At 36.9% G+C, this 13,189-nt stretch overlaps 1 protein-coding gene across 2 annotated transcripts in view; it reads right to left on the bottom strand.

Annotated features, from left to right (window-relative positions):
• LOC117422543 (inositol-tetrakisphosphate 1-kinase-like) overlaps positions 1 to 13,189 on the bottom strand; it is a 56,004-nt gene that overhangs the window by 36,829 nt on the left and 5,986 nt on the right. For both annotated transcript variants that reach the window (XM_058987570.1, XM_058987571.1), the window contains exon 3: positions 3,352 to 3,376. In XM_058987570.1, coding sequence (XP_058843553.1) covers positions 3,352 to 3,376 — 25 coding nt within the window. The remainder of the gene's footprint in view (positions 1 to 3,351; positions 3,377 to 13,189) is intronic.

Below are 13,189 nucleotides of genomic sequence, written 5' to 3'. Positions count from 1 at the left end.
TACTTTATTTAACACAGTTTTTATTTTTTTTCCCAGCTCAGGTCTAAACTCAATTAGCAACAGAACCAATTCAGTCAGAACGTATGCAGGCCTTGCCTAATGTAGAGAGATGGAATTTATGAGGATGTAAATGATGGAGTCACTTTCCTCTGTAAACTTTTCATTCTGTACTAAAATTACAAAAGCCTGTTTTTGTGCTCACTGGGAGAACCTTATCCCCCTTGACTACAACCGAACCATGATCATAACACAGATGTCTGGCAAGACAAGACTTAGAACATAACTATTAACTTACAATGAAATACCTAGTACTACAACATAAATCATACCACTGATCTCAGCACTTGGTACAGATTAGTTGACTAGAGTAACATTAAAATGCAGGGTTTGGGTATGTTGAGTTGGAATGAGGAAACAAAGAGGTTATGTGAATTCCTCTCCACAGTCGCATACAGAAAGACATTAGCTGAAAAGCAAAAATGGATCCAAGGACCTTCCCTCATATTATTCCTTGCTGTAAAAAATAGACTCCATGTATACTGCTTCAACCATTAAAGGATACCAAAACGCAATGGACACGCCTACAGTTAGAAGCCCCAAACCAAGTTCACACACCGCTGCTCGGTCAACACAGTGTACACGGTTCTCATGACAAGCTCTGGTTCTCGTATATTCCCAGTGAGAAAACCATCGTGAAGGTCCTTTTCCTTAACCCAAAGTAATCCCTATGCAGACAGTATTCTATTTCTAGTGTTCAGAATGGGAGATCCTGTGACGCAAAAGATTCCATGTAATGTACAATGACGCAAGTAGGCTCAGAGGGGTCCACAGCATACAGTTTACAGTTCATGCAGGTTACAGAAAGGACAGACGTTTAGAGTTTAGAGTTCATCAGCCGCTGGTACTCAAGCCAAAGGAGGTGGCGTCATGGGGAGTATGAAACTTTAGTACCAAAACCAAGATGTGCTGTGCTTGAAATGAACCATGGTACAGAAGTTCTGTCTAATTCAATTGTGCTGCAAGTTTCATCTTGGGCTTACATATAACCTCCTGGCTACAATTACACATTTACTGTAGCAGTATAGCATAGTTTGGCTAGGATTTGTGGTGTTGCTGCATATTATTTGAATGGCTAGCTGTGCCCCAATTAGCTGAAACCAACTTGAGAATGTTATACACTTGGGTATGCACTGTTTTCATGTATTAGCCTTTGTGCTTATGTCTACATGCAAGCACTCACATGCCTGATGATGCCAGACATGCTGCCCAAGATTTATAAAACTGCAAAAGACCACGGCACTTATAGTAAAATCGCATTAAGATATTTAAAGACACATAGGTCAATTTCTAATAGATTTGCAATTCCTTTAACTGAACTAAAGTAGATCTGCATACAAGCATATGTGCTTATTCTAGGCAGACATTCCATACTGTTCATAAAGCCATTTATGTGCTTATATTGTGTAAGGATACACTGTCTGGATTCCAGATGTTGTTGTTTGCAAGTATGGTATTGTGCATCTGGACATTTTCATCCAACACACCTTAAAAGAAAACATTATTTTATAGAAGAGACAGGGACACTTTACATAACGAAACTGGGGAACCAAGTAGAGTTGGTTTCAGTGAGCAATACTGAACAAGATGAAGGCTTACCATTCCACCATGCCTTCATGCAAAAAAATAGGTCTATAATACTGAATATGCATTCCTACCGTATGAAAGGCCATTTCAAGTGAGGAGTGAAACAAATAGAAAATATATAATCCCTCCACAAGAAATGACATTTCATCTGAAACAGTACTGTTTTATAGCAAATCCTTAATCTGTGGTTTAAATAACGATCTATCAAACTAATTGACGGATTGTCCTGAAATGTCTCTTGCTTCTGTTTTAATACCCTGGAGAATGTTAGTGTTAATGGGGTCACGGACTGTGAATTAAAATACACTGCAGTCCGCCTGGGTGATCTGTGCCCACTCTTAAAGCACAAAGCACAGGGGTGTGCTTAAACCTCAGAAACTCTGCAGGAACATATTAAAGGCTTGCTCGAAAGTGAAATGGCCCAAGGATACACAGTCTCAGAAGCAGCCAACATGTTTGTACGACAGATATGAAATGTATTCTAGGGTATTGCCATTCAGGACCTATTAAGCGAAGGTGTCGAGTTATCCACCAGTCGAGTTAACTGAGGTTGACTGCATTTAATTAGATAAGATTAAATCTGAGAGTGTGACGCAGACCCACTCATAACTATCAAAGGATGGCTTCGATCAGCTGCCCTGCAGTTTCCTTTTCTCCCATCAAAGCTCGTTGACGTAGCCTTGCTAGGGCACTTCAAAAGGTCCAACCCAAAGGTTAGGAACTTTAGGTAGGGCAAGCATCATTGACAGATCTCTACAAACCTTGATCTTGACTGGTTTGAACAAGGATACTAAAAGTCCTCTTTCACAACAAGCATCCCAGTTTGTCGTATCACTTTCACCACAGCACACCAGTACATACCTAGTATGTTGTACCAGTTACCCTTAGCTGTCTTTTAGAATAGGGCTCTCTTTCAACATGCTGTATACTATATGTATGAAATTCTGAATGCTTTGGACTGAAAGCAAAATACACCAATTACAATTCTAAAACGTATGGTTTGGTAAATGTATTGGGGGGGGGGGGCTATTCATTGTGCTAATGACAATTGTGTAAATCGAGCCTATAGAGCTAGCCAATGCTGAAATTAAAAAGGATATTTAATCCAATATCCAGAACCCTTCAGATTACTCTACAGGTGCCCTTCAAGTGCCTAATATTAATTTCAAACTAGCAATGCAAACGCAACAAAGATATTAATTAGTACTTTATGATTTGCCTTTTGAAAGGCTATACATCTGTACATAGGGTATTTACATGGCTAACCTGGACACAGCCTTGGTAAAGTGAAGTAAATGCAGGACTAATAAGAAAGATATTCAGGTGTGCTCATGAATCACAGCTCTCCCACAGTAAGACTGCAGTACGTGGGTGAGAATGCACACACTGATATAATAAACTCACTTAAAGATTAAAACTTAAAATGACTCACGCATACACAGTAAAGTTAACTATTCATTCACCAACACCAGAGAAATGTTTCAGTGATCAAAGATGAGAGTAAGAAATTACAACACAGAATTTGGGGTACACACTATGTTACAAACAGCTCTGTGGGTGTCTAGAGATAAGTGAATTGTAAAGGTAAAGCTGAACCAGTTGGATATATATATATATATATTTTTTTTTTTTTTTTTTTTTTTTTACTGATACCTTAGGGTGAGTTTTTCCATGTGATTCATAATAAATGAATTATAAAAGACTCACCTGCACCACTTCTATTCCCCTTTTCCTGTGAAAAAAACAAAGGAAATAATTAAAATCTCATCAAACCCCCCAAAAAAACAAGTGACAGATAGGACATTCTAAAAATAGTGTCTGTTAAACCACACTTATTTCATAGGGAGGGGCCAAACACCCTACCCCATGTAAAAGCCCACCCTGAAAGTGCTAAACCTAAAACAACGTTTAAGAAATTAGCCAAAAAATTAGTCTTCCTGACTTTTTAGTTTCTTAAAGTTCTACCACAAACCCTTTAGTTATTCTGTGAGAATACACTCAATGGAAGACATATTTGAAAAGGTTCTTTGAAGTAGGAACATCCTAGAGACCAACCCAACCCTAAGGTGCTCGAGAAGTGGGTTAAGTTGGTGCAACAGCATGCTTCTAACTTAGTTTCCATTATTATATAACAGCCTATTAAATAATATAAATGTAAGTGATGTCATTGAATATCATGCCAGCAGCTGGATTTGTATCATGTGCAAGAGGAATCTAATAAGCCACTATGAAAGCGTGCAGCATTCTCCCGGGTGCAGGAGATGTCAGGAAATAAAGACTGTGTTGTTCCTGGCTCTACCAGGATTTTACAGTCCAGTACCTTGGGATAACTGCTGCTTTCCTTATTATTGGGATGTCTTCAACAGCCTCTACCATATGATTTACTGCAGTACAATACTGGACAGGACACATTATAATTGAAAGAAATGAATGGTGTCTTTGGTAGGGCTAGGTAATTCAGCAGTAATACACCAGCCTCAAACCTCCAGAGTATGTAATTAGTGTCTGGCTTGGGTGGAAGGTTCACGGTGCCACATTGGTTCACTACAATATTATCTTGTACATCATCTGCTTTTGCTGCTAGAATGACTAAAAACAAACTCAAAAGACAAGACAGTGCTAATACGTTTCAGGAAATTCAACACGCCACCCCCAGATTCTAGTACTAGCATGCCAAATGTCCAAAAAATTGTGCAAGCATCCAAAATCCTTCTGTTAATGTATTAATCCAGCGCTTGTGAATATACTGTAGAGAAGATAATGGCTCACAGCACTAGCTACAATCTGACTTGGTAAAGATGGTTCGTTTTCAAGCTTTCCCCTCGGAGCTCTGCCATTGCAAAAAAAAAACAAAAAAAAAAAAACACAATAACAAGATCACTCTGTTCTCAACAAGCTTTAAACCCAGGCCTCTGCTGTGCCACCATGCCCCCTCCACCCTGCGTGCATGCTCTTGCTATTACTACCTTATCTTTAAAAACTGCATTCTTAACCTGCCAAATCCTGTTTTCAGATTGCAGACTATACATACGATTTGACTCTGCCTGCTCCTAATCGGTTGTGACCAGATAAAAGAACTCCCCCCCCACTCTGACTCAATTTAGCAATTCCAAGTGCCTATTCTTTAGATTTAAACTGGTCTGACACACAACTGGTTGCTAAGCAACTTAAAACATCAGTGGAATGAAAAGCTCTTGTATCTTACAGTAAGGAAGAGCAGTTAATAGCAGAAAGTATTACTGTAATTATTCTGTGACCAGTCCTACAAAACAAACAGACTCAACTATAGGTCAGAAATGTTGATTTAGCTGGAGACATGAAAATTTCTCTTGTCTCAGTTTGTTGTCTTCAAAAGTAAAGAGAAAACTCCTGGTTAATGTTACACACACCACCTCATCAGTAAATACCACTACAGTACTAACTCCTGTATTAAAACTATAACCCCCCCCCCCCCCCTTTTTTTTTTATAAACTTACCTTATTTGTGTGTACTAAAGGCCTTAAGATTTAGGTTATGGGTGACACAAAGATATAGTCTTAAGAAAACTAAATGTTAATTGCACAATGGGTTAAAAACAGGAGAAACTTTTGTTTGTAAAGTGTTTATAAATTCTATATCAAAAGCACCACCTTTAATACCTGCACTTGTATATTAGAAGTCCACACACAGACACACGAGCAGAAATATATTTGAAGGCTTGGGGAAATGAGCCAGTTATGTCTGTAGCACTGTCACTGGTTACATTTGCAGTTCTTTTCACAACAGTGCTTTCAGTGTAGACAAAACCAGCCTACCATGGCTGGATGACACAATGGTACTGTAAAAGCAACATTGTTTTTTTTTTTTTTTTTTTTTAAATCTGTTTCCTTGGTTACACAACACTGTAATCGAACAGTTGCTACAACAGGGCATTGTTCTGTGTCCATTCATGCAGGACTTACAAAATGCCAACAGTTACAGGCATACTTCATTGTTGTTACTGTAAAGCACAACACCACTGCACGGACACATAGCTACAAGCACGTAGGATTTTAAATAAACTTTTTACATTTAAAAAAAATCTTCATTAGGTGTATTCACACATTTGCCTTAGGTCTATCTGCTTTTATTTATTTTTTATTAAATAAATAAACACATTAATAAACAACACATTAGGCCCTATTCACAAAACTATTTTAAAGGAATGTACTCTTTAAGGACCAGGGGTGTGCAATTTTTGAAAAAAAACAAAAAACTTCTTGTCCAAGGGACAAAACGCTAGAAAAATCTACTTGCCCCCTCCCCGTCGCACAAAACACACACAAAAAAAAGTAGAATATAACTTGTAGGACTTTGGTTTTATTTAACAGTGAACACAATAAATCAATCAATTAGTGATTAACAGGGGCGGGTCTAGCCTTGAGGCTTGACAGGTTCACTGAATTCTTCAGATAACCCCACCTCACCAAATGTATAACACTAAGGAAATGTTCCTTTCAGTGCAGTTTGGAACACATTTGTTAGTAAATGTAAGCAACATGCCAAGAGTACAGCTACAATAAGCAATATTTGGGAGTTACTATTCAAATATAAAAATAGCTTCTGTATGTTTTTCCCACTCTTTCTCTATCAGCTGAATCCAACTCCTGATGTACAGGTGTTTTAGTTTGTTGCATCACAGATACAAAATCACTGCCAACTATTACTGCTGCTTTGGGATTTTTCTTGGTGTTGCTGTTTTGTAACTGCTGAACCCCAGATTTTTAAAGGACGTGTGTATAATCCGTCAAGCTTCTCTGCATTTTGTACTGTTTTTCTACCAAAATGCACGCGATATTTACAGCAGGCTCCATCAAATTCTGCAAAGATAAAATATGTTTTTTATTTTGTTTATTTCTATTATATAATTTATTTTTTATTTTTTAGAACATTTTACAGCTTTTTATCCTCCTCTAACATCTTGTCCCATAAAGGCTAACTGGAACACTGCTGCAGGAGGGTGATCCTGGTTTCATACCCCGATGGCTTTTTCTTTTTTTTTTTTGACAATCTTCATGTTTTAATAGTTTCACAAATTGATGGATTGTGGATTTATTGTCCAATAAATAACTAATATCACTGCTTCTGTTCAAATCTAGTAAAAAAAAAAAGTATTTTTTATTTTTTAATATTGCTTTTAAAAATATTGCTAAAGAAAAAACATTTACCGTACCGTATAGTGCAGCTATTGAATTTCAATAACCACAATTGCATCAAAAGCTGCATGTGTTGATTCTGACTTGATGTTTTTTTCTTCTTCTCACATTTTTTGGTAGCAGATTACTGTGGTGCCTGGTAATACAGTGGGTTAATGGACCAGTCCAGTGTCCAGTGTCCAATATAAAGAAACACACTGTATAGAGTTGATCAGAGAAAATATCTATTACAAAATCTACAAAGCGACCACTCACAAGCATAAAAGTGCTTTATATATTCCCCTATAAATGTTCCATCTATTTGCCATTTACTTGGAGAAAGCTGTGGTACTGTAAGCCTGCCAAGACTCGCTCAGGCTGACATGCACACTTCCCAATTACTGCCATGTGCGTCGTGAGAAGTACGGTCAGTGCTGAGAATAGCCTGCAGAGAAACCAGTTGTATCCAAATGGAATGTAAGAGAGTGTTGGGGGGAGAGCATAGTGTTCTTATTATCCTGAGATTTACAATGTTTAATTGTTTTCTTAATGATGCACACGTTTGTCTGATTCACTTACTTTCTTAAATGTGACACAGACAGACCCCTCCATTTATTTCTAGGACACATATGTACCAAGTCTGCTTTTAAAAGGGTTAAAGTTAATTTGGTTTGAAAATAAACATTTAAGCTAGCACAGTACTGTAGATATTTTCATACAGTATATGTATTTGAAACCTAGACACACATTGTATAGCATATGTACAGAAGTTTTGACACTGAATTGTTAAATTGAATATTTACCTCTAAACGTTTTGGATTTCCTACATTATTTTAATGTAATCTGCATCCTGTCCCTCTAGGATTCTCAGACCTAAAGCGAGCAGTTAGAGTATAAGGTTGTGGAGTGCAGCATCACAATTCTCACCCAGTGTGTGTGCAGTCTAGTGAACTACATGTTGTTCCTGCCGTACAAAAAGCTTTGATTCCTGAGTTATTTAAGCGATGTTCATACTTGTGTGTAGGGTGTCTCATATTGATTTAGAGATTTATCTAATCTCCATTTGTGACCCCTGGTCCTTGTTTCTTTTTTCAGGTCGAAAAAGTCCCTTGGGTCGACATTGTCAATACCTTTCAGAATTTTGAATGCTTGAATCAGATTGCGTAGTCTGCTTTGTTCTGAATAGACTGAATAGATTCAATTCTTTAAGCCTGTCTGCATAGGACACGCCTTTTAAATCCAGAATAATTCTGGTCACTCTTCTTTGCACTCTTTCTAGAGAAGCAGTATCCTTTTTGTAGCGAGGTGACCAGAACTGAACACAATATTCTAGATGAGGTCTTACTAATGCATTGTAAAGTTTTAACATTACTTCCCTTAATTTAAATTCAACACTTTTCACTATATATCTGAGCATCTTGTTGGCCTTTTTTATAGCTTCCCCACATTGTCTAGATGACAACATTTCTGAGTCAAGATAAACTCCTAGGTCTTTTTCATAGATTCCTTCTTCAATTTCAGGATCTCCCATATGATATTTATAATGCACATATTTATTGCCTGCATACAGTATCTTACACTGTTCCTTATTAAATGTCATTTGCCATGCGTCTGCCCAGTTCTGAATGCTGTCTAGATCATTTTGAATGACCTTTGCTGCTGCAACAGTGTTCGCCACTCCTCCTATTTTTGTATCGTCTGCAAATCTAACAAGTTTGCTTACTATACCAGAATCATAGTCATTAATGTAGATTAGGAATAGCAGAAGACCTAATACTGATCCCTGTGGTACACCACTGGTTACCTCACTCCATTTTGAGGTTTCTCCTCTAATCAGTACTTACTGTTTTCTACATGTTAACCACTCCCTAATCCATGTGCATGCATTTCCTTGAATCCTTACTGCATTCATTTTGAGAATTAATCTTTTATGCAGGACTTTGTCAAAAGCTTTCTGGAAATCTAAACTTAAGGTATTAGCTTTTCAGTGAAACAATTTATTGCGCCATCCAAAAAGCTGACCTTTTACTATACAATGTTGCTGGGTTTCATACAGACATGTTCCGAACCAGTTTCCACAGGTTTGAGGTAAGAGCTTTCATTTGAATACACTAAAGGGGGAATAGACCTTTGTAGGGCAGCAGTGTGGAGTAGTGGTTAGGGCTCTGGACCCCTGACCTGAGGGTCATGGGTTCAATCCCTGGTGGGGGGACACTGCTGTTGTACCCTTGAGCAAGGTACTTTACTTAGATTGCTTCAGTAAAAACCCAACTGGGTAATTGTATGTCAAAATAATGTGTAAAAAAAAATAAATAAATAATGTAATGTAACATAAATAAATAATGTAATTGTATGTAAAAATAATGTGATATCTTGTAACAATTGTAAGTCGCCCTGGATAAGGGCGTCTGCTAAGAAATAAATAATAATAATAATAATGATAATAATAATAATAATAATAATAATAGATATTATATGTACAGAATACATTTGTGTTTGCTCTAAAGTAAACCCTACACAGTGTTTGGAACACACAGCCTAAAACTTCAGTGCAGATATTTCCTTGAGGATTTACAAAACAACAAGGCATGTTTTAACAACAAAACTAGCAAAGAAATATGCCCAGAATAATTTGATACCATTACATTTGTTCTATTAAAATTCAGAAAATGTGCAATTGTCTTATTGCACTTGTTGCTGAACTGGGCCCCTAATCTTTATTTTTTTAAGCCTCAAAATGTGTACACTTACCATCTGTAGCAGAACTGAAATCATGCCAATATTTTCATTTTCCTTGCTCTCTCTTCTTCACCACTTTCCATTTAATGTGGTCCACCAAACAGTTTTTGAATGAAGAATAAATGTGATTTACAGTTGGTATGAATGCATGCCCCCCCCCTTCTCATTTGAGTTGTACCTGTCAACAAACTTATCCATCATTAATTATCAATTGATCTTATTACACGTCATACAATTTTTTTTATTTTTATTTACAGTACACCTTGTAAATCATGTAGGATATTTCACAGCCATAGTGTGATGTGCCAGTGTCACAAGGAGGAGCGAGCGTCTTAACCACAATGCACTCGTAATCTTTAGAGCTTTTAACCTCATCTCACCGACTGGGGGCAGAATCCGAAACAGCAGTGAATCACTCAGCACTGCCCATCACACTAAAATCTGGGCAGGCACCTACACCTTGAGCTTACTAGGATTTTTTTGCACCACAGAGAGAATGTATTTAACTGAAGTATATGTACATTTTAATTAAGCAATTACTGACACTGAGACATTGAGAGAACTGCAAACCAATTTTGTCAGTATTATGAATCCTGCATAATTTCCCATGTTAATCATTAAGCACCCTTGGCCTGTAGCAACACTTTCTTTCTTCCCGCTGTGTTCAATTATCTCCCACTATTACCAGGTATTTACTTAATCATTGTTGGGAAAAACAGGAATGTGTGGGGTAGGAACGAAAAATACAACAAGCGTCAAACATTACTGAAAAAAACTCTGAGATGACACCCAGTTACATGAAATTACTGTCAATACCCACAAATACATTCTGCACTCTACACTCTACAAAAAGGCCATACCTGTAGCTATACAGCACTGGTCTTCAAAGCTATGCCTATAGGAAAACAAACAATCTACAATCTACAGCTACAGAGGTTTAGGACTGAGACCACTAATACTAATAATAATATAATAATAATAATAATAATAATATATTATTATATTATAATAATATATTAACATAATTTAGATCTTTTATTTAACATCATGTAATCAAAGAAACTACAAAATATTATTGCAAAAGATGACCAGAACCCATGATAATAGTACAGTACTTCAAGTTACATTTTTAAATGTCACATTTTTCAATTCTTGTCAGCTTTTTTATGAAGTATATGGTAAACTACAAAGCGTTATGTAATTCAGTATGTTAACATAACATTATTTAGCAGGTTTCATTTGACTTTATGAAGCAAAATGTGTTAATTCTATAGGGTGATGCAAAACATTTGGCCATAGCTGTAGAATACAGCAATAAAATACAGATGTATAATTTTCTGCTATGTCATTAAAATGTACTCTATTCTAAAATCGCTGCTTTGGTTTTCAATTTGACAACAGAAAAAAAAACAAAACAACTCTGTATTTCACTTTACATTTTGTAATAAGTATTTGGTTAACTGTCAAAAATGATCACGCCTTTTGGCCTGTGGCCAAAAAGCAGCTTCAAATGCACACTGATGTAGAGTAACTCCACATTCTTTCACTCAATACCGACACTCTTAAACGCCACCTGATATACACCCTTATTAACAATACAAATACAAAGGATGCCCACCAAAAAAAAAAAAATGCATACATTTTGACGGTGGTATTAAGATCCACCACTATTTAAAAGCATTACAGACAGCAGTCTCTTTCAAAACAATTCTACTTTCTAAAGAAGTCGGCTATACTAGATACTTAAAGCAATGTGGTCAACATGGAAATCTAGCCATCAATATTTGAAGAAAGCAGAGCAAGCTCATCATCAAAACAGGACAACACAGGCTACAACCTGCCTGTTTCACATTTGAAAGATGCTCCCGTGACGCATTATAGATCAGTAAAGACAGCTGAGAATCAAGGAGAACAGCAATGCACTTCACACATTACAGTCTCCACACAAAGACTCAATATCTGTGGCAGGCTGGCTGCATACAACAGATATTAAAAGTGGGAGGTTGTAATCAGCATAATCACCCATGAAACTTGGCATGAGACATACTTGAGGCCCTATGCTGTTCAATAGCAAATTATCAAACAGCTAATTCATGAAGACAATGCAGCGCTGCCTTAATGCAATCACAGAGGGGATCTGCTTGTTATCCTGCAATTACATATAAGCAGAAGCATTCTTTCTTGAGCATGCTCTGGATGATTCTCAAATCATACACACTTTATTAGTTAAGTAATATGACCGCAAGGAGACAAAGGCCGACAGTTCCCAACTGGATATATTACATACTGCAGGCCTCATGACTTTCACGTCAAGACAGAGGAAGTAGTGGCAATGATGACAGTACAAGAATGAATCTTTTCATTTTTGTATATACTATAGATGTAGAGGCACTTGAAAAACTGTTACGGTCATTAGAAGCTGGACGGAAGTACTTCTATAGTAACACACATTATTATTTCACTTTTTGCCAACTCTAAATGCCGCCAACCAAAAAAAAAAAAAAAAAAAAAGTTGTCAATTCAGGGACAAAACATAAAAACCTGCCAAGCAATGGAGTGTAGGGCAACTGTGGGGTCCCACTGATTCACTGTGTTCAAGGGACAAGTGACCTTTCCTCAGTGATACAGAAATCACTTCTTAACCCTTTAGAGAAGCTGGGCTGGAAATCTGTCCCACTGCAGTCATCACCAGTGAAACAGCATGGTGCAGTCGTGGAAACACCTGCAAACAGAGTGCTTACTATCAGCACACTATCAAAGTCAGATATACTGACTTGCCCATCTTGATAAACTGACTGGCTACAAAGGAAAAAATGCTATTTACTGCACTATAGAATACATGTCAGGTATTTGCAAAACAAACTAAATTAGCCAAGTAAAATACCTGAAATATGTAACACACACTTATGTATTTACTGTAGCTACTGCTGGTATTTCACTTAACCCTGTAATAAGCAACTTCTAACCAAGTTCCTTTAAGAAAAATAAATAAATAAAAAAGTACTCCACTGTCCATAGCAGAAGTTAAAAGACAAGGCTTTCGTTGGGTTTTGAATAAAAACACAGATAAAAAAAAGTTATACAGGAGCTTAATTTTCTACAAAAGTATTTAAAATATCAGTAATATTCTGAAATAACACAGTTAACAAAGACATTGAGAGAAGACGTGTTTTGCTGCATGGACTGAAGTTTGGCAGAGGCGTTCAGAATTAAAAAATGTCGAAATGTTTTTTTTTTTTTTTTATATATATGGGCTGTAGGCATCTTTACTGATTAGTGCGGTTTAATAGTGCAAGAGGGAATCGAATTGTTCAGATTCACTGGGGGATTTTAGTGGGGGCTACATTTGTTTTCTTAAAAGCACCTCAGGCTGACTGCACAGCCTTCACAAGGCCTGGCCTGTGGCGTAAGCAGGGAAATAATTTCAAAAGATAAAGAAAAAAAGAGGAAGGAAAGTACATTTGGAGGTATCTTGATATCACTACAGCAGATATCTAGCAAAAAAAGAACAGCACTTTCATCAACCACAAACAAAGGCTGAACTTCATATATCTTTTTTATATTTTAATTTGGTTCCCGGACATAAAAGTAATTAAAAAGAAAAAGCTGAAAAACAACCTAACGTTTCTACAGTCAAACTGTGTCCATCAGAG

Source organism: Acipenser ruthenus, chromosome 15 (assembly GCF_902713425.1).
Source record: "Acipenser ruthenus chromosome 15, fAciRut3.2 maternal haplotype, whole genome shotgun sequence".
Taxonomy (NCBI): Eukaryota; Metazoa; Chordata; class Actinopteri; order Acipenseriformes; family Acipenseridae; genus Acipenser; species Acipenser ruthenus.
The sequence above is the reverse complement of the archived record's forward strand: the minus strand, read 5'-3'. Positions and strand labels throughout refer to the sequence as shown.